The sequence below is a fragment of the Eubalaena glacialis genome, chromosome 14 (assembly GCF_028564815.1).
Source record: "Eubalaena glacialis isolate mEubGla1 chromosome 14, mEubGla1.1.hap2.+ XY, whole genome shotgun sequence".
Lineage (NCBI taxonomy): Eukaryota > Metazoa > Chordata > Mammalia > Artiodactyla > Balaenidae > Eubalaena > Eubalaena glacialis.
The window spans coordinates 88,814,798-88,837,301 of record NC_083729.1 but is presented as its reverse complement, the minus strand read 5'-3'; the positions used below and the strand labels follow the sequence as shown (position 1 = coordinate 88,837,301).

The 22,504-nt window shown below is 45.8% G+C and overlaps 1 protein-coding gene across 43 annotated transcripts in view; it reads right to left on the bottom strand.

Moving 5' to 3' along the window:
* Positions 1–22,504, bottom strand: part of MAP4K4 (mitogen-activated protein kinase kinase kinase kinase 4) — a 169,713-nt gene that overhangs the window by 75,044 nt on the left and 72,165 nt on the right. For all 43 annotated transcript variants that reach the window (XM_061210812.1, XM_061210815.1, XM_061210821.1 and 40 more), the window contains one exon: positions 13,623–13,679. In XM_061210812.1, coding sequence (XP_061066795.1) covers positions 13,623–13,679 — 57 coding nt within the window. The remainder of the gene's footprint in view (positions 1–13,622; positions 13,680–22,504) is intronic.

The following is a 22,504-nucleotide window of genomic DNA, read 5'->3' as shown; positions in this document are numbered from 1 at the left end:
CCCCATGTGAACCATGGTATCATCGTGAAGCACTTACACAAGCACAGCAAGACATGTCGCTGTCCTTCCTCAAACCAGCATAAAGACGTGTCGTGTTAGGTAAAAGAAGGTAGGGGAAATGAGAGGAAAAAACCCGCTGGAACTGGGTGAGCAGTATCATCCACACCACCCTCATCATTCGGCAGAGTCAGGACCACGTGCCCGGGGACATCATTCCAAGTGTCAGGTCCACGGGTCTGGCATCTTCGACAGTAGTCAGGACCACGTGCCTCATTCAGAATATCAGGTCCACATTCATCACATCATCAAAACAGTCCGGGCCACAAGCACGGCGTCGTATACGACGTCGAGTCCAATCCGGCCCCTGCTCTCACAAAGGTCCACAGAGACACTGCTGCTTGACCTTGTGATTCCAAATTTTAACCTCCTCTCTCTCAAGGGTCTTCTTTTCCTTCCCCCTTTTGAACAAAACCATCTCTGCAGTTATTTTCCAAATAAACTGTTTTCTTCTTTCTAAACTACTTAAGGAGAAACAATAACCACGGGGTCTTCTTTAGTTCTAGCCTCAGGCAAAAACACATCCAGCCTCTCCAGTAAGTGAACAAAAGTGAGAGGAGACTAGATGTTTCCTTGAAATGAAACCACAACAAGGAGGGAGCCAGCTGTTTCCTGGTATAAACACCTTCCCTCTCTCACTCACAGGAGAAGTGGTCACCCAGGGCCCAGGGAAGGGGACGCGGCCTCAGGACACAGCACGTGACCGCACAGTCCCTCGACCTAACAGGACTGTTCCTGCTGCCCTGAGGCTACAACAAACTGCCACACCAAAGGCTTTGCTGCGTGTTGTCTTACAACACCCTTGTCATCAGAAAGGAGAGAGAGCGGGCGCTGAGAGGGTCTCCTGTGAAGGTCTGGGAGGGACCGTGGCCGGGGCACGGGGAGGGGGACTGGACAGGGCAGGGGGGGCAAGAACTCTGGCCGGCCTGGAATCCCATTTGTCAGGGTCCATCTCCCCGTCTGCATGTCACCCCAAACCTCTATCCCTGAAGCGGGGAGGGGAGGACCCCTGCCAAGATCGCAGGGTCAGCAGAAAAATGACCGGCGGCACAAAGAGGATGAACAGTCAACAGCGGTGTGACAGTGAGACTCCTCAAGGGCGCTGGGTAAGAACTCTCTGCTGAAGACCTGTCACAGCAGGGAAACTCAAAGCCAAGGGAGATGGAGTTCAGAGAGAAGTTCCCACAGAACACTTTATCCCTGATCATCGGAAGTTAGCGACACCGACTTTTCTCTTGACTCTTGCAGTTAAGCAGATAAAATTAAACCAGAAAAGAAATATTTAATCATGCCCAAAACATAAGAAGTTAAGAAGCGAAGGTCTGTTTTCCCTATAATGTGCATCTGAGCATCTCTTATCCGTTCAAGGAGAACTTCCTCCACCAGGCCAATGTCCTTGTTTCTGTAGCAATTCAGTTCAGCACCTGCTACATGCGAGAAGGCTCGAGGCTACTCCGCCAGCTCCACGCCCCCCGGAGGAGACCGCTCCCTTGGAAGCTAGTGTGATGTCGCAGAATACTAAGAGCAGAGAGAATAAACAAACGCTCTCTACGTGCAGCAGTATGAACGGCTCTCGCAAACGTAAGGTTAAGTCAAAGCAGCAGACACAGCAGTACCTTATGGTTCCATGCACATCAACCACACACACAGCAAATATAATGGATCGTGGTAGAGGTCGGGAGGGTGGTTACTCTTGGGGGAGGAGTGGTGACCGGAAGGGGCCACCAGGCGCTCCTGGGCTGCCAGCTACGCTCTGTTTCTTGCTGATTCGTGAGTGGGGTGAGTTCAGTTTTCAGAAATGTCCTGGATTTGTCATTTGTGCACTTTTTTGTATGCATGTCATACTTCACACACACACATACACACACACACAGAGGCAAGATGCACATGTGTAAGATTTTCTTACAGACTCACAAACTATGCTAACTTCTTATGAATTTCAAATATACAGAAGTAGAAAAAATAGCTTACAAACCCTCTTGTACCTCTAATCCGGAGTCAACAGTTACTGACCCATGGCCCAGCCGTCCCACTGGCCACCACCGGCCACGACGATTTTGAGCCAAACTGGATACCGTTTGAAGGCAGCACTGACAGCATTTCCTAACAGATGGGGGGAGCGGTACGTGACAGGAAGGGAGCGGTCGCAGGACGCCAGGGCTTCTGTGCCCTGCGCAGAAGGCGGGACTCTCCCCCGACGGAGAAAGGACACGGCTGTGGGTGGAACAGGCTTCGGGGGAAGACGAGAGACTCACAGGAGACCAGACATCCGGTGAGATGCTGCACAGAGTTCAGGAGAAGAGTCTGGTCCCCAGGCCTGAGGCTGCTACCCCTGCAGAGGCCTGTGTGCAAAGCTACGCCCTGTGCTGGCACCCGGAGCTTGGATTTGGGAGGGTTCCCACCATCCCCTGGATTGAGAAGGGTGGCTCCCTGTTCCTGGGTTGTTTGAACAGACAACACGGTTTATGCTGAACACCTACTTCCCTGCAGGGAGTCTGAAATTTCAGGTACATGCCAGGCAGAGGGTGCTTACGTGCCCAGCTCCAGATAAAACCCTAGGCACTGCGTCTCTGAGGGGCTTCCCTGGTGGAAAGCACTGCACACGTGTTAGGACAGCTCACTGCTGGAGGAATTAAGTACCTGACTCTACTGTGACAGGACTCCTGGAAGTTTGTGCATGGATTCCTTTGGACCTCATCCCACGTGCCTCTTCCCTTTGCTGACTTTGCTTTGTGTCCTTCCTTGGTTGTAAATCACAGCTGAGGGCGCAGTTATAGACAGAGCCCTGTGAGTCCTTCTAGGGAATCATTAAGCCTGAAGATGGTCTTGAAGACCTCCAATGCACAACTTTTTTAATAAGTCTGCTAGGAATGGAAGAAGGGAAGTATCAAGATTTTAAAATAAAATTTTGCATTTATAGCCCCCAAATTAAAAAAAAAAGCTGGCGGGGAGGGAGGATGGGATTGTTAAAGTACAGTGTCCATATTTTTTAAAAACAGCAATTTAGGTTGTACAAAAATTGCTGGGTGTTTTCTTTAAATTCAACTATTTGTTTTCCTTAGAAAAATGCCTTCGATTCCTGAAGTGCCAGGGAAGCTGCCTCTGCCTGGAGAGGGCGCATCAACGATTACAAAGAGCTCCCTTTCACGGCAAGTTTCATTTTACCAAGAGATTAAGAACAGCTCCTTCTGGAGCAAAGTTAATCTTTCTATTCCACCCTACATCTGAGAAGAGTCCGCATTAAAAAGACTAAGTGTTTAGTAATTGTTTAAATGAATGAGTTAGTGCAACTTCATGAACAGCATTTAAAGACACGAAAACAAAAGCCCGCAAACCATGGTTGACATATGCCCTTTCCAGTCCCAATGAACACAACTGCATCTGACCAAAACCATGAGTACTTTTTCTTATCTCCAGTAAGAATGGATGGTAATATTTTTGTTTTCTGATGTAATTTTCTTTCTTTTTTGTAAACCACAAAGCAACAGAAAAAATACATACATATTAAAATAAGGGTTGTCTCTATTGTTATAAAAGGGAAAATATATATATATATGTATATATATGTATTTTTTGCCAACACTCAAAACACTTTGGAAATTCTCCTTTAAAATTGCCAGGACATTCTTCAGAAGCAGCAAACAGAAGCTGAGTGCCACCCATGTGATGGGCTCTGTCCAAAGCCTGGAAAGGCTATGAGAATCCTAAAGCAGTTAGCTCCCCACAGAGCTTATAATCCAGTACAGAATTAACATAAGCATGCAACGATCATGTGGAAACTACTCTCCAGGTAGCCATTAAAACAGCCCTAGCAGACAGCTCACAGGGCCAGACAAAAGTGGTCACGAAGAACCAGACAGTGTGACTACACCAGGGGACAAAGAAGCCACCTGAGGCAGGAGCCTGCAGAGAGGATGGACACAGAGGAGGAGGGCCACCTGGAGAGGTCAGAGAACAGCCGCTCAGGAGGGCAGGTGTGTGTGTTAAAACGCCTTCAGCAAAAGTGATGAATTATATCGTTTTCATATCTTTAATGAGAAGGGAACAAAGAAACCCTCATTCACCATGGAAAAATTATATGCTAGACACTTTACATCTATTATATAATTTTAATTCTGACAAAAGCCTGTGAAGTAGGAATTATTATTCCATTTTACAGGTAAGGAAGCTGAAGCTTTATTAAATTGAACTCTAGGCCCTAGTCTACCAAAGGTGTTAACACTGTCTTACAGTAAAAGCCAGGACATGACTATTAAATAAATGCGGCCGACTTTTGATGAGGCTCATAAACTATAAATTCACTTTGAAAAATATTTATAGGCCTCAAACTTATGTTCACAGGAAAAAGGAGAAAAGTAAATAAATCACTTTTATTAGTTCAGTGACCATTCTAAAAACAAAAGCCAGAAAGGTACTCACTCTTTCTAACCACTAGTAATGTTAAGAGACTCCTTTATTTTCTTTCCTAAAGGAATGTAGTTCAAGTGCGAAGAGCAGGTTTTACTATTATTTATTTATGATTAATGTGTAACACCTACGGTTATTTTTAATATTTTTTATTACAAAACATAAGAATGCTATAAAACACGGTCATACCTCCAAGAGTTCTCTGTTGCAACAATACATTACTATAATTTTCTTGGACAATGAAACCAATACTGTACAACTATTACATGTTTCTCCAAGTGCCCACCAAAACCAGAACACCCTGTTCAATTCATCAAAGATTTGAGTACCTACAACTTACTGGGCATTGTGACTAGTTACCTGGTGCTAGTTAGACCCCAAGTACAGGACACAGAGCTGTGCTCCCAGAGTGAAGTAGGAGATGTCACAGCGCAATGAAAAGAAGATCGGGGTGCTATTCTGGCAGTGAGCTATGGAACTCTGGGCAGGTCAATCAATCACCTTCATAATATCGTGTTGTCATCTGTACATAAAATGAAGGCTTTTCAATGTGAAAAACATACAACATCTAAAGTATACAGCTCACCTAGTCTTAACCTTCCTCTACTTATTTACTTATGAAATAGACAAGACCAGGAGAATTTTCATATTTCGTAAATTCCCAGTTACATTCTTAAATTAGAAGAAATCAATCCCAAATAGAAACACATTCTATCCTTGACAAAAACAAAAACTCTAATCCTTTACAAAATCTCACTGTCACATCCTCACCAGCAGAGTTATCTTTAAAACACATCCACAGGTACCTATTTGCTGAGCAGTCTGGCTTAACCCTAAGTTAACTTCATATTACTTTTAGGGAAAGAAGGATAGTGGAATTCAGAAGGAAGAGAAGTAAGTTTGGGGGAGGTTGGGATTAGCAGATGCAAACTAGTATATATAGGGTGGATAGACAGCAGGGTCCTACTGTAGAGCACAGGGAACTATACTCAATATCCTGTCATAAACCATAATGGAAAAGAATGTGAAAAAGAATGTATATATGTATAACTGAGTCACTTTGCTGTACAGCAGAAATTAACACAACATTGTAAATCAATACTTCAAGAAAATTTAAATGTAAAATTAAAAAAAGAAGAGGAGCAAGCTTTACAGTCAGTCTGTTCCTGTGCCCCGAGTCCCACCTCTGTTCTTCCATCTGTTGCAGATGCAGGGGAGAAGGACATCCGTGAATTCCAGCCGAGCCTGTGCCACACCCGATGCAACGCCTGGCACAAGTCCTTAAAAGCTATCAGTTCACTTCATCCACTCTACACTTTATCACTGAAGATGAATTCTAGTATCTAGTGAACTTTTTAAAGAAGGAAGTATTAGAAATAGTACAAAACACACCCTAGCTCTTTTGTAAAAGGTCCATGCTTATTTGCTCTACACCAGGTGTTCTCAATGGGGTGACATCGCCCTCTAAGGGGATGAAAAGTGGTTCTAAGAGGTGGAGGAAAAAACCTACCACTTTTATGTATAAAGATACACGTACAGTACCTGAGCAGATGTGTGCAGACTGTAAATTTTCATTGGGGTGATTAGGAAAAAAAAAATCTTAGAAGTCTTCTTAGGGAGGTGATTGTGAAAATAAGGGTGTGATTAGTGGGGACACAGTGGGACTACTGGTTCTCAAAATTACTGCCATATTTTTAAATTATAATAAATCAAAGCTTAATCAATTTCTAATTAACTTTAAGAACTTTTCTTCAAGGACTTGCCTTATAATAATAACAGAGAGGTACAACTTGTGACCTTTATCTATAAAAAGGCTGAGGAAGGAAGACAATCCAAATTAGGAAGCTGAAATCCAATATCAAGATCATTCAAATTAAGTTAGAAGTTACTGAAGGTAAGAAAATGCCAGATAAAATTTAGCATCCCACAAACCTGTACCTCACTTCTCTCAGCAGCTAAGAGAGAGAAGGTAGTTCGTTAAGGTAGGTAGGAAACAGAAGATAAGGGAAGAGTATTTGGAAGAGGGGGCACACGGCCTGCTGCTGAAGCTGACAGCTGACACTGATGCAGGACCGCTCCCCTGACGATGGGGTCAGGCCCGTGGCCAGCCTGCCGGAGCCCCAGGAGGCTGGGGCCAGGAGCCAGGAGCAGGCTGTAAGGCCTGCAGCATCTAACGGGCCTCTGAGGACCCGGAGGAAGGGACAATAGGTCACAGTGCACAGAGACCTCCCTCCCTTCCTTTTGCTCTCACTTCTGTCTAGACAAGAACGGCACGTTCAGTACGCCGTGCTCTCCTCCACCTGAACAGCGGTAAAGCTGTCAGGCCTCACAGGGCCTTGCTCTGTCACCGGGGTGAGCGGGTCTGCTCCTTCCTGCCTGAGCACGAATGCCCCGGGCGCGAGCATCTGTCTCCTCCTCCGTGGACCCAGCTCAGACGGCGCTCAAAGCCCATCAGAGCCCATCAGACGTGCCCTACATCGGGCCGCTTCTTCTGTGGCACCTGCCTCCCCAGCCTGACCACGGGCAGAGGCTAGGTTTTACACAGCTCTCACTCTCCCATCTCCAGGAGCATGGTGCCAGGAGTAGGGAGGGCACCTGCCAAAACCTGCCGACCAGTGTCCTGCACCCCCGTGGGCATCAGGCCCAGCATCTTCCCATCCTCCAAGGAATATGCCTCAATTACCAATCACCAACACTTCAACTGTTAGGACTAAAAGACAGTCTGCTCTGGCTGATCTGATGGGCAATATCCACGCAGCCCTTAGGGTCCAGATCGTATCAGCTCTCTCCATAAGCCTACTGAGAACCTGACATTTAAAACTGTTAATACTTTCAAAGGTTCCGTAAGTTGAGAGTCAGAGATCTGAGTTCTAGTCGCTGAAATCCAACTCGCAATGTGCTCCTGAGCACGAAGGGTCAGGGTCTCTAAGCTGGAATCCTTCAACTTGCAGGTGTGAGGGGGCGGCTTCTTTCCTTAGGGTCCATTAAAACAAGGGTTTTCAAGCTTGAGGGTGCCTCCGAATCCCCTAGTGCGCTTACTAAAACCCAGAATTTGGGGCCCCAATCCAGCATTTCTGATGCAGGAGTCTGGGATGGAGCCTGAGACACTGCGTTTCTAACAAATTCCCAGGTGCGCCTGCTGGGAGACCACACTTTGAGAATCTACCACTTTGACCCCATCCTATGCCAGGAAGGCCTAGTGAAGGAAGGACCATGGGGCCAGTCCAGCCCGAAGACTGGACTTGGGGCAGTGATGGGCTGCAGCGAAACATCAGCCCACAGAGCACCATTTCATCTCTGTCTGCCGTAAAGCACTACATACTGTCTGCCTCTGTTCTCTCTGCATCACCCCAAGAGGATGAGCCCTCCTTTGCCCAAAGCAATTATCAAACACAAATAAGGGCACGGAACTGCATGGCAGTATTTGGGTATAAGGTAGTCCATCAACCAGACGATCAAGCCTAAGCTTTTTAAACTTACATTTTGAAATATATGCCTTTTTATATAGTTTTCACTTGTGAAACATGTAAATGATTCACACATTCAAAAATTAAATCAGGAGAAAAAGGAAACCCTATAAATGAATTAAAATAGAAACTGAAGATAGTAGCTACATATCAAATTGATAAACCATACAGAGAAATCAGTATTTCAAGTAACTTCTGAATATAGCACTCCGTAAATCCGTCACAGATATAGCCTAAGGACAAAAACAGCTCCCGAGAAATCAAACTTCACTCCATGCCTATTGATAAGTAGTAACATTGTTATTGTAATTCTGAAATGATTTTATGTTTATCAAAGGATAAAGCAAACAAATATTTTATTAGGAACCAAGATTTTTCAGGCTAGGAGAAAAGAGGAAGAAATGTAAAATACACAAGATTTTAAAAATTAAGGAAAAATTGATTCTGAAAAATATATTCCCAAGCTCCATCTACGAAAAGGGCCTAGAAGCAGAAAACCTCATCAGCAATGAGCACACTTAGCATCCAGATGTTGCTTTCTAAATGCATTTCCCACTGACAGGAACTAAGGCTCCTCAGAGGAAGGGATCCAGATTCTGGAAGATGAGCCTCAAATATCTACTTGTGCCAAAAAACAAGGAAATACTCAAAAACTAATGGGGTCATATAAAAGGGCTACAGAAGGCAGTCCTGAAAGAGCTCCCATGGCCAGATCTGGCATGATTTCATTAAATAATACTAATGGCAGCTACAACTGATGGAAACACATTGAATGAATAAATCTGCCCACGTCTACAGCAGTATCTGGAATAAGAAAGAAGACAAGAAAGGGTGGGAGTGGGTAAGAAAGGAAACTCTTCTTTACAGACTGATGCAAGCTAACAAGCCTAGAAGACAGAATCTGAAAACCACCACCTTGCAATCGTAACTATTCACACAGCATCACCTGCAGATTACCTCCCAGTGCAGAGCTGAGGGCGCCCCTCGATGGTGGGGAACTCTGCAGTCGCCTCCTCCATCAAGAGGTCAAACTGGCTTCACTAAAACTGGGACAATCAGGATGGACATGCCCCCTGAGGTCACGCAATAGGAAGAGCCCAATGCCACCAATGAGGTGTTCTTGCCAAAAAATTCTTATTCTGTGTCTAATCAAGCCTCGGCCTAATTCCCAGTTTACAGGAAATACTGGAGGAGGAACAAGTTAAAGCACAACACGAGGAAACTATCAGACAAATCCAGAATGTGGGGTATTTTACCAAACAATTGGCTGAGCTCTTCCAAAAGTCAATTTCTCTTAAAAAAAAAAAAAAAAAAGAGTAGGAGGGACATGGAGGTGCAGAGGAACTGATCTAGAGCAAAAGTGACAAGAGAGAAGCTAACCGTTGTATATACATATGTACCTCATGTTCTCTACCCAGTTATCTGTCAATGGATATATATACAATGGAATATTACTCAGCCATAAAAAAGAATGGACTAATGCCATTTGCAGCAATGTGGATGGACACAGAGACTGAGTGAAGTAAGTCACAGAAAAATAAATATCATGATATCACGCATATGTGGAATCTAAAAAAACAGTAAAAATAAACTTATTTACAAAACAGACTCACAGACATAGAAAACAAACTCATGGTTACCAAAGGGGATAATGGGGGGTGGGGATGATAAATTAGGTTTGGGGGGGTTGACATAAACACACTACTATATATAAAACAGGTAAACAGCAAGGACCTACTGCAGAGCACAGGGAACTGCACTCAGTATCTTGGAATAACCTATAATGGAAAAGAACCTGAAAAGGAATATATATATATATGTATGTATAACTGAATCACTTCGCTGTTCACTTAAAACTAACACAACACTGTAAATTAACCATGCTTCAATTTTTTTAAAAAGATCTTAAAAAAAGAGCGAGAAGATAACCAAATGTAATGCATAAACCTCCACCGGATTGTGACCGGGAAAAAATGGTTAGAAAACCTTTCTCGCCACAACTGAGGATATTGAAATTGACAACATTAGGTGACAATCTGAACTCATGCATCCTCTCAGGTGGTATTACGATTATGACTGTATTTTAAGAGAAGTGTGCTCAAGTATTTACAAGTGAAGCGTCTTGGTATCACAACGATACGCATGTACCACACACACAAATGAAATGTTCTCAGTTGTTGAATCTAGCGAAGGGTAGAGAATGTCCATTTTCTGAACAGTTCTGTAATTACGAACATTTTCATAATAAAAAGTTGGGTGGGAATTATTAAAATGAAAACACAAAATTCAATTCTCAGAAACAAATCCTAAAGAGTTTATGGACCTCGAGTTGAGAATTACTGATCTAGATAATTCTTTTTTTTTTTTTTTACCTTCCAGAGTGTTAAATAGAAACAATGTGATACCCCAACTGCAAGAAACAAACTCTCAGTCCCTTATGCATGATGGGAATTATACAAGTTTGACATTGAGACACAAAGATTGAAATGAAGGGGCTGTCAAGAATTCAAACAACCAACTCAAGTATCCCTCAAAACGCATCACACCACACACGCACACGCGTGTGTCAAACTGGGGAAATCTGAATAAGCTCTGTGGACTGTATCAGTGGCGACTCTCCGTGGCTGCCTTGGTTCTAAGCCATGCAGGCAGACATATTTGCTATAATCTAACAAACACTGGAGTCCTGGTCAAATCCTTAGCTGGCTTTGTTTTGTGCAGGACTTCAGTTGTGACACTGTATTATAGTTATACAAGACGTTACCCCTGGGGGAAACTAGGTGCAGGGTACAAGGAGCTTCCCTGTACACTTTCCTGCAAATTCTTGTGAATTATCTAAAAAACAAAAACAACACATTATAGATCTCATGTCCTGGTCTTGTCCAGTTTGAAGACGTCCTTCAACCCTTCCCACCACCAATCAGATAAATGACACGCTTTCTTTAAAAAGAACCCTTCAAAATCCTAAAGAAAATCGATTCTTAAAATAGTTCAAGCCCAAGAAGAAACATAAAGACATTTGTCCGTCTCGAGCAAATAAATGCCTCCTTTCCAGACCCCTCAGTTTCCCAGACAGCCCCTGGCACCTCACCCCAGGGTGGGACGTGAATTCTCGGTCTGCTTTGTTTTCCAGGGTCACATAATCAAGCGCAGCAGGTGATGCGGACTCAGGGCAGCCGGCCTGGAGCGCGTTTATTCAGGGCTGCTGACAGCTGACAGCTGGGGGCAGAGCCGCCGGGCCACCTCCCTCCCCACACCTGCTCTCCTCTGGCCTTCGGAACCTGAGGAATAACCAGTAGCCTGGTAACTGCCTCCCAATTTCACCTAAGGAATAGGCTCAACCAGCAGGACGAGTCTGTGACGCCTCCTAAGGATAAGCATCCACACCTTTTGCTCCTGAGATGAAACTGAGTCGAGTCTGAAACCACGAAGGACCCGGCTCTCAGCCACAGAACCCTCTACAACAGCCCCTCCTGCTGGAGCTGCAACAAGAAACATCGGCTGCAAATTCTCCCTCCTGCCAGCCTGCTCCCAGGTCCCACCCCGGCCAATGCCCTCAGCTTTGCAAGAAGAGCCGAGAGGCAGGCCCTTGATGTGGAGGGTGGGAGGCCTGCTCTCCAGGGGCCCCGCTGCACAAGCTCTCCACCCGCAATCACACCTGCTCGGGGCGCCCAGTGTGCCCCAAGCTACAGCACCAAGGTCACTCTGTAGGTCACCGCATGAAAACAGCACACAAGAAACAGCACTGAGAGGCCAACACAGTAAATGGTTGATTGGGTTTGTATTCTGTTCTGAAGACTCACCATCTGGTTTTCATTTTACCTGAACACAGGGGTTCTGCATAATTATTTTTAAAGGAATCTTGAAAATGCACTTGTCCAACACTGCCAGATTTTTTCAGGCAAGGAAACACCTCTTGTATGCAGCTCACCAAAAGTGTCTATCACACACACGGGTACGTGTTTTACAGCCGTGCTCACAGAGAGATGATGGTGAGGAAACGCACCGGGGCACCAACAGCGATGACTCTAAGTGGGGGAAGAATGAGGGTTTAACGTGCCTTTTTATTTTCTTATATTGCACACTTTTTTTTTTTAAAGCAATGATCGTACGTTGCACAGGACATCCACAGAGCTGACGAGCTCACTTCGATGCCCTTGGGGATGTCAGCAGCATGTCAGCCAGGGCAGCATGGGCTGAAGCCAGGAAAGAACCTCAACTCTCAGGGCTGGCAAATGCGTCATAGAATTCCCAAAGATTACGTTTAAAATGGTACCCCAAGTCTGGCAGTAACCGAGTCAGGCGGGTGCGGATAACTGTCAGACGACGCAGGCTCCAGCTACACCACCAGCCACCTGCACGGAAGCGTGGACAGAGGCCCGGCGGGAAGGGCTCCGATCGGTCCATGCACGGGGCACTTCATCGATAACCGACTGTGGTATTTAAATCACAGGAAGTCAGAATTTGCGGCTCCTTCACTGCTCTGTAATCTTAAAATTAACATTTAACTGGAAAGAATCCAACAGGATCACTAGAACGCAACAGAATCGCCCAGGAGGTTACGAGAATCTTCTGGCCAGCCAAGCAATGGTACTTTTCCATTATTAAAAAATGACAGAGAAAAGAGAGCAGTCACTGCATAAAATGTCACATCTTCAAATATCTGTATAAGGTTCTACCAGTTGCCCCATGGTCCAGAGACCACATTTTCTAATTCTTACTAAAACAATATGCATGCTGGAGATGTTACTAGAGACCGAGGGGAGAAGAGGGTGGAGAAGGAGCCCCTCTAGATGATCAACCGCACACGTGCGACCAGTTTAGCCATTTTCTCCCTCAATGGACCCCAGACTTAGGAGATTAGGGCTTGATTTAAAGGCATCCCAAATCCTCACGGTTTCTGGTTAACTCACGCTAGAATCTGTGATATATGATGTAAATCTTATCCATAATTAGGCAAGTTAGAAGCAATCATGAGCGGATAAAGTTTCAGATGAAAATGATTTAAAGTAAGATGGATTTGGCTCATTATAACCCTGGCTATTTTTTTCTAAATTAAATGTGGACTCATGAGTATATGTACAGGCACACACGTAGGCTCACACACACTTACCTTTCCTTAGAGTTCATTTCTCCTCTTTCCCATCTAAAGCTACACAGTAAATCCTCATGTGACCATTTTAAGGACTATTTTTTGCTACTAAATTTTGCCAACAATCTGCTCAGCATTCTAGCAGATGTTTCTGTTTTCAAACCTCTGGGAACTTGCCTGTATCTGTTTTCCTTCCCCATGTTAAAAATAAAAGAAATGGCCCAAATGTGGCCCTAATACCCCAGAGAAGCTTTTCCCGCCCACCAACCTCAACCTTCCTACTCAGGTGACCTCTGTGATCCCTTCTCAAATCTTTTCTTTTCCATTAGAGAAGATGTTTCCAATTACGGTCCATTATATTGTCAAGGATGACATCACTCAGATGTGCTTTTTTTTTTTAAAGAAAACGTTCCTGATTCTTAGTTACTTGGGGCCCATCTGCTGGCCCTTCTGAACCCACGGTGTCAACATGAGTGCAATTTGCTTGAGATCGATTCTCCAAACACAGCAATTCCTTTTAAATGGTGGGCTGGAGAGACAGGGGGATCCTTGTTTTTTATCTAACGATTTCTTCAAAAACACTTGTGAGCCAAGCTTACCTCCGTAACATCCATAACTTTGATGGCTGCCAGCTGACCTGTTTTAACATGTCGACCCTGAAAAACAGAAAAAAGAAAGAGAATGGGCACGGCTGTTCTGCACAGTCATTAGTACAGAATGGCTGAGGTTTCGACAAGTCACCTCTTCTGTACTTTTTCCCCCAAAAGTGATGATGAAAGAGTCCTATGCTCTCCAACAGAACAGTATGGTTCTGTTGGTTTGTAAGACTCGTGAACCACACTTAATAAACCAAACAATTAGTAGAACAAAGGAGTTTTGATAAGGAATCAATTCCCTCTTTCTTTCCCGGGCTTCATTTACGTATCATTACTTCTCAATCTGAACGACTTAAATAATGTTTTCTTCCATACATCAGGTTGACCAGCCTTCCCTTCTCAACATTCCACATGAAGGAAATGACCAAAAAAGTCTGGATATTATTTATTGTCAAAAATGGGTAACAGTCATTTTCCGCTTGTATATCCCCAATACCCATTGCTTGATTTTACAAGAGCTGTACTGAGAGTCTTCTTCGAAGCTTTGCTGTGATCCCAATGCAGGGAGGCTGGAGCATAGTTACTCGGCATAAAGGGGGTACACAAAGAGACGGGGGGCACAGAGAGCGCGGCCTTACAGCTGTGTCGTCATGCCCAGTCTAGAACCTAAACGTTTGTCATCCATTTATATCACGAGCGTTTCAAACAAGCTTGATGCAGCTCTCCCGTCCCCTCCCCCAGACGAGGAGCGAGGGACTTAATCCCTACTCACCTTGCAACGCTCTGCTGGGCATCTCTCAGGAGAGCAACAAAGAGCTACCCTGACATGGTGAGCACCGGCTCCTGAAGGGCTCTGTGCAATATGCTCCTGCTGCCGCAAAGGTGAGACAGAAGGCACGTCCCCACAGTCTCCAAGAGCCGGCCTCGCTTGTGGCCTCGTGATGGAAAGAGTTGTGAACTTTAGAACCTGAAACCTGAGGAAAGCTCTCCACTTATTCTGGAAAGCTTGGGCAGGAACTCAAATTACAACTCGGACAAAACAGTTCCATGAAAATGACACTGAATTACAACTCTCTCTCAACCCTCTGTGGTCACAGCGGGATGGGGTCCAGCACCGGCCCAGCAGCTCACCAAGCGGGGTTGGGCGACAGCCTAGACACGGGAAATCAGGACAAATAAAGCCCACAGGCCTGGAACCTCGTTCCAGCATCACCCACCTGCAGACCCCCCGTCCTCGGGCTCAGAAGGGTGGCCCCATCCCGGCATCCACAGTCAGACATCTGAAGAAGCTCGGCCTCTGCAGCAGGCAGTGTGGGGGCCCACGCGGGCCAGTCCCAGGAGCCCTGCCGCCTGCCTGCTCACCCGGCCCCAATGCCAGTCCCCGAATGCCCTTCCAGCCACCCAGCCTCCCCAGGCCCACTGGCCCTCGTGCCCACATCACACTCCCCTGCATCCCCAGAGCCCAGGGCACAGCCTGCACCACGGCTCTGTTCACAGCTGGGTGACCCACAATCCTGAAAGGAACGTCACCCTGTCTGTCTGTCCCCACTCGGCACATGACGTGGCCCGAGGGGCCATCTGGTACGGGGAGCAGCCCCACCGTGGAGACGGTGTGTCAGGAAATAGACATCTGCTCACGGTACCCGGGCCCACATGTCCAACTCGAACGGCCACAGTTTACTTACTCCCTGTCTGTCCAACAGCCAGCATCCGTGGATGTGTCCACCTCTGACTCGCTCGTTTCAAGTTTCTACCCGTGGGTTCCAGGCTCTGGAAGCTCACCCTCCTGAGCGCGGTACCCACAGCTGTGCTCACACGGACACACGGAGCTGATGACCCTCTGCAGCTGCAGGACAGAGCACCCGGCCCGGCTCGGGCACCACGGCTGTGCCCACCCAGCATCTCCTCCACTCGGGGACCTCCGTCCCCTGTCGGTGGGGTGACAGCGCTGTCCACGTCACAGGGGTGTAAGAACAACCAAGGGGCAAAGGACAGCACATGGCACAGGGTCAAGTGCAACCCTGGTGATAAAATACGGCTGCACCTCGCTTCCCTCCATCGATGACAGGAGATGGATTTATTAGCACAGACTCAAGCAACCAGGTGACTATGATGGGCAACACAGTCCTGAAGCCAAGGTATAGCTTCGGAGAATCCAAGAAGAAAGAGGAGAACTTAAGAGGACAAAGTAACCCTTCAGGCCTTTCCACGTAAGGGACACGAAGACCAGCTCCTTCACCCCTGGTCAGCCCTCACATCTGAAAACAAATGCCCGTTACTCTTCCTGCAGTGGGGTCATGCCCAGATTACCACAGCAGGCTTCTCGCGGATGGAACCAAGCGATGAGAGGGAATGTCCAGAGAGTTGTCCCGCTTCCCCGCTTTTCAAGAGGGCAGGTGAGACAGAAGCGTGTCGGTGAGATGGGGAGGAAGGAGGGCCTTCTGAGCATCTGATCCTCAGGAAAACCCACAGGCCGATACAAAAACCTCCCCAGATGTTTCTAAATTAGAGGCATCTTCCTTTTCTCCCTCAACGCCTGAACTCAAAGCCACCGTGTATTCGTCAGCCTCAGCAGTGTGGCGATGGTGTGAAAGCTGAGGGTCGTGGGTTCACTCTATCTGTTCACCCAGAATGAGACCCCCTCACTGAGGGAGGATGCAATCAGGACCTAACAACAAATCATCATTTTTGTGTTGAAGGACAGCCCACGCAAAGGCAGTAGCCTTCACTACAACACACCAGGTCTTTCAGAATTAGGTCTATTCGAGTTTAAATTTAAATCAGGAAACTAAGAATTCTGCTTCCCTCCCAAGAATCAAGACAACACGCTGGAAGAAACGAATCTGGGACTGGGCAGCCTTGGACTCTCATTCCTCTGCTACCTCCTCAACTGCTGTAATTTCCTTGGAAAAGCTGCTTAACTTCTACAAGCTTCCTAAGGTCCCTGTGGGATCCAGTGTGCTAAGGGACCTAAAGCCCCTTCTAGAATAAGACAGGCTATAAATAAAGTGCACGGCGTCTCCACCCAGACATCACCCCTGGCACCCAAGGAGCACCCAGAGGATGGTCTTCCTCTCCCCACAACCAGACAGCCACGCTGACTCCCTGACCCTGCTCCTCCCTAGTTCCATCTGCAACTCTCTCAAACCCAGTCAAGGTTGGCCCATTTCTATTTTCAAAACGCTGGCCAATACAGCGGGGCGCTAAAAATAATGTACTTCTCTAATTTTTTTTTTTTTTAAAGAAGAAGAAAAAAAGAAAACCTCCAAACGTGAAACTAACAGAAGTCATAACCTGTGTGCTGAGTTGGGCCATCTTTGTGTCAAGGAACCAAAAGGGCCAACAAAATAGCCTGAGAAGGAAAGCTCCAGACGAATGCACCGAGTGTTAATATGTGTGTGATCATGTGCAAAGGAACAAACTTCGTGGCACCTGATTCCTTTCTGGTCTTTAAATGAGGAAAACGCATGTTTCTCTTTTTAAAAGGAAAACTCAAACTACCCTTAGCAGGCGTCCAAGCTGAGGAAAATGCCCTGATTGTCAACTCTCCTCCATGTTTCTGAGTCGAAATTGCCACCTTGCATTTGCAAATACGTATTACATTTATGACACAAGTTCCAAGAAGGAAAAGAAAAGAAAAGAAAACACACACCACCACATGGTTTTAAGATGCGGGCACTGTGGCAGCCTGTCTGTCTGCCTCTAATGACGTCTGTCTGTAAGCCACAGAGAGGAGCCAACGGTAGAAGGAACAGCATTCAAGGGAAGCTTTTAAATCCCAAGAGAAAAAGATGGTGAGGTTCCTATCTTCCTAATTTTCCACTATCGCCAAGTACTAGGAAGCTACCTCACGCTGCATAATCTTTACGTAGAACCCCAATAACTCCATTAAAATACATCTGATGAATAAGTATGCTCGCTGCGATGGTGCTCGTGATTGTTTGAAATGACTGAACACAACTTCTATGTTTACTTTTTCACGCAGAAGCAAGAAGTCTAAAATTTAATGTACCCTTTCTATACTCTTGCATTATTTCAGTGATATTTATGTTACTTCCTTTAGGCATCCAGAGCCTTCCTATCCCTGACCCAGAGAAACAAGAAAGGAACTAGTAAACCTTTTTTATCTTAACTCTTCCAATTAGCAAAACAAAGCATTTAAGCCGTTTATCTCTATGACTGAAATTGTGGCCTCCTTAAAAAAAATTTTTTTCCAGAAAACAACTGAGAAGGGAGAAATCTTTTGCAAAGAGTTCAGTGGTACATTCTTATTGCCCCTAAAACTTAAAAAATGCCTAATATTGGCCCTGAAAGAAAAACTATTTTTGATATTTTGTAGTGCATAAAAGTCTAGGTGAGGGAAACTGAAATTCAGACCCAGCACTTCTCAATTATCATGGTGTCTAACTGGTTTGCAAATATTAATTTCATTTTCTTCTGGTCAGGGATCATGATTCATATTTTCTTACTACAGTTCTTGGAACTTCCTTTGTTCCACAAATATTTATTGAATAAATGTTACGTTGCAAGCACTTTGCTGGACCAAAAAAAAAAAAAAGTATGCTCACTGGGAGGCAAATATTCCGGGGTCTCATCCACAAGAGGAAACTCAGGCAGGAAAGTCAGAGAAGGGGATCTCTTGAGTCTGTGACACTATGAGCGGTAGGGAAACACACCTTAGGGATGACAGGTATTTTCTTGCCTCCACAAGCCTGAACTTGTGTGTGTGCACTCACAGCCTGAACTCCAGCAAGGACACCTGGAGACAGGCCGTGAGGACAGGACACGGGGCACCAGGATGTCCCCACTCTTGGGACATTTAGTGAACAAAGAGCTTTGTGTGCGTTATCCTTTACTCCTCACACAACCCAGCGTGGACCGTTATCCCCATTTTACAGATGGACAAAGTGAGGCTTGGAGAGGATTAAGTTAACCGGCTCAGGACTCACACGCAGACCTGTTCCCTACACCAGGCTGTGGACCTTCAGAGAGAAAGGACCGCAAGTGTCCTACTGCACCAACTTCCAGAGGGGCTGCCAAGGCTACTGTTCTACAGCTTAAATACCTTAAGTGATTATAATCAAACATGGCAATGCAGTAGCCAATAATAAAAACTGACTTTCAATCCCTGGCCTTTCTCTCTCATGAGAAATGAGCAAAAGTCAATGAAAGAACATCCCGAAGGAATTCTCTAGGGAATCTGAAGGTATGTGAGCACAGTATTGGAGATAGAATGCTTTTGCTTTCTGCTGAGTTTAATCTGAAAGAAAACTTTTCAGATTAGCTGCCTGAAATTGGCTTTCTATTTGCTTAAGAGCAAAGCCCATCAACGCCAACCTCAGTAAGCGGAGAGCGGGCTGCACTTAACCAGTGGCCGGGACACGCCCTGCACGGTGAAGGGAGAGCCCACCGACCCTGCCTTCAGGGAGCTGGTGGTTGAAGGCTGCAAAACAGTCCACGAGAAGGAGCGTTACATGGTGACAGAAAAACACTACTCTGTAGCAGGAACACTCAGGAAACAGGACAGGGTGAAGCCAACGGCTCTGGGTGACACGAAGTGCCTTTAAAGGTACAGTCAGAAAGACATCACTGTGAGGGCCGCAGGGGGTCTGCAAGGACTGCCTGGTAGCCCCAGAGATTTCAGGGGGCAGGAGATGGACCCCTTGATATCTGAACTGGAAAGCATCCTCACCAAATCCCAGAAAGGGACACGTGTGCAGGTGTCGCCAGGCCAGGGGAAGGGGGGAACCCAATGATTCAGACCCAAACACGAGACTTCTGTAAGTGGTGTGCAGGAATCCACGACTTTTTAATCCCGTCTCTAGTGATTCTTATGCATTCTGAATTTTGAAAATCGCTTCTCTGCGCTTGTATGAGAAAGCCCAAATTCAAGTTCTCATATCCTTTCTGGACTACATAGTATTTGTTACCATAAAGATATGCACTCATTGTCTCAGCTGGGGTTTTGGTGTGGGAAGGTCAGACTCGTAACAAACATGTTCTAACAAATGTCAATTATGTGTGTCACAAAAACATATAACTATGTTCTGAAATGTCCAAAAGCTCAAAGAACAGGCAAGCCTAGTTCATCAAAATGGTTGATTTTACAGATGAGAAAGTAAACCCAGAGAGCTAAAAGGAGACCATTTAGTGGCTCAGCCAAACCTGGTCTGTCAATTCTCTCCCCAGATGTCTCACTCACATCACTGACAGTTTAACTTAAAAATTCCAGTGGGGAAGGGAGATGACAGAGCACAAAGGATTTTTAGGGCAGTGAAAATGCTCCGTACAATACTATAATGATGGATTTATGTCACCATACATTGTCCAAACTCACAGAATGTACAACACCGAGAGTGAACTCTAACGTAAAGCGAATGATTACGATGTGTCAATGCAGGTTCATCAGTTTTAACACCTGTACCATTGGGGTGGGGGGGGGTGCTAATAGTGGGGGAGGGTTATGCAAATGTGGGAACAGGGCTGTACAGGAAATCTCTGTACCTTCCTCTCAGTTTTGCTGTGAACCTAAAACTGCTCTTTACAAATTAAGTCTTTAAAAAATGTTTTAATTCCAATTATAATCCCCCTTATATGTCCTTGTTTTAAAGGGCAAACACGAAACCGACCTGACCACGTGATGGACAGCATAAGCTCAGCACTGGGCGATGCACTGACCACTTTCTAAGGTTCCACGTCCATCCACCCAAAGGCAAAGACCAAGCTTATCTGGTTCTGCACTGTAAATCCCAAGACCACAGATCCCACCCATGAGTGTTCTTTTCCAGGAAGTGTCCGCAAAAAAAATCCAAAATGTAACCAGAGGGAGAGGGTGTGTTACCCAGACAGCACCCCACGAGCCATGTAAGATAAGGAACCAGGTAATTAACAGGGAAGAGAGAGAGCTTAGAGCACTTCGGGAAGGAACGCAGTCTCCTAGCCACCTCCTGACACCAGAGCAGGAATAAGGGCGACGGTGACACACTGTCACACCAGTGACACACACTTTCTGATCCCACTCCTCCTCCAAAGCCCAGACCCGGGTGAGGCCGGCACTTTATCCTTGTGACTACTAGTTATTACTATAATCAGGATCTGTTCATCCGCTTCTCCCTCCGTTCCATGTTCAGGGCTGTGGATGAGCAGGAAGAGAGAGAAAGCACAGGAATCTGTAAGTGTTACGAGATCAAGACTCGTGATTTAGTAAGAGAACCACGCTTCCATTCCCTGAAGTGTTTAAAGCTAAGACCTTCATGTAGAATTCTGCCTTTCTTAGGTTGGAGCTGCCTCACCCTACAACAACACTCCCTTTAAAGAAATTTATGCCTCAGTAGCAGAGAATGTGCAGACTTTTAACTTCTACGAAGAATGAAACAGCCAAAACCAATAGTAGGGTAAGACCCCCACTACCCAGCGCCCACCCCCAATGAACGAGTCTTTTTTGTTGCACAGCTGAGTTAGCAGGTAGTAAAAGTGAAATAATGTAGGCAACGCATCTTTTTTTTTAAGAGACCAATCTGGATGGAAATCTTTCTAAAGCCTGAAATCTTGAGGACATTAAAGATGCTTTTCTTAATGGCTCAGGGAAAACATTACGAACATCAGTTACCATCCTGTCCTTGCAATTAAGTGACAGCCGCAGGGAATATTACGTCAGGCAGCAACATTCTGACTCCAACAAAGAAAGGGCCTGGTCATCTGGGCTCTGCACGCCTGTTCTGTCACTTTCGGTTGTGTTCTAGAACAGATATGGGGGGGTGGGAGGTAGGCTGACCAGACAGCAAGCTAAGTTCCAATTAGGTGAGCGATCACTGCAGCAAACACCCCCTCCTGTTGCAAAGTGGACACAACCTGGATGGGCGCGTGAATGAAAGGGCCCGAGGAAGAGGTACTGCCGTGACTGCTTAGGAGTGATTCCCTCAAAGCGGGGGGGTGGGGGTGTGGGGGTGTGGGTGTGGGGTGTGTGCGCGCGTGCGCCCGCGCCTGGGCAGTGGGTGGGCAGCTGCTTTATAAAGACACCTGGTGCAGCTGCGTTAAAAGAGACAGTGCCCCTTCCAAGGAGGGAGCAGCCCTGCGGTGCAGCACAGATGCGAGCCAGTGTCTGGGCTATGGCGTCAAGTGTGAGGAATTACGTTGTAAGAGGGAGACCAGCAAATTAAAAAGCACCAATAGTAAAGGGCCCACAAACACAAGGAAGGACAAAACCTTAGCATATCCGTTCTCACATTGATAGTAAAAGAAAAGGCACTGGCAAGTCTTCATATCAAAGCATCGGAAACAATGGAGATCTTGGATTCTGCAAGCATCTATCGCTAACATTTATTACACACTTGCAATCGCCTTTTCCTCTACGCACCAGAAAAACCCAACTGACTTCAGATTGAGCAATTTTAGTTTAAAATAACAAAAGAAGGTTTAACAGCACGAAAGACCCTCCAAACCCTTTACTGGAGGTAAACCTATGTATGAAGCTATTCTCCCACCTTAGCCACTAAGAGATAAGGCACCACATCCCACAACTGGGCAGTCAAACCTGGCAACGCTAGACCTGAAACCAACCACGGGATGCGGACAAGGTAAATTCAATACTGCCCTCCTGAAGGTGATGGGGTCCAGCCCTGGGTAAAAGAAAACTGACCAAGGGAGACACACACACGACCCACGCAACACACACTACCTACTTACGGGCCCTCACAGCAAGAGCTGCACATGAAATACATTCTTTTCACATTTGCTGACTATCTGAACCTACTAAAAATAATGAGTTCACCTTCCTCTTCTTTTCTGTTATCAATATTTTTATGATTAAAACTTCTGTTAATACTTTTCAAGGAGAAAAATAAACTACTTTTTTCATTAGTTCCTTTATATCACATATTAAGATG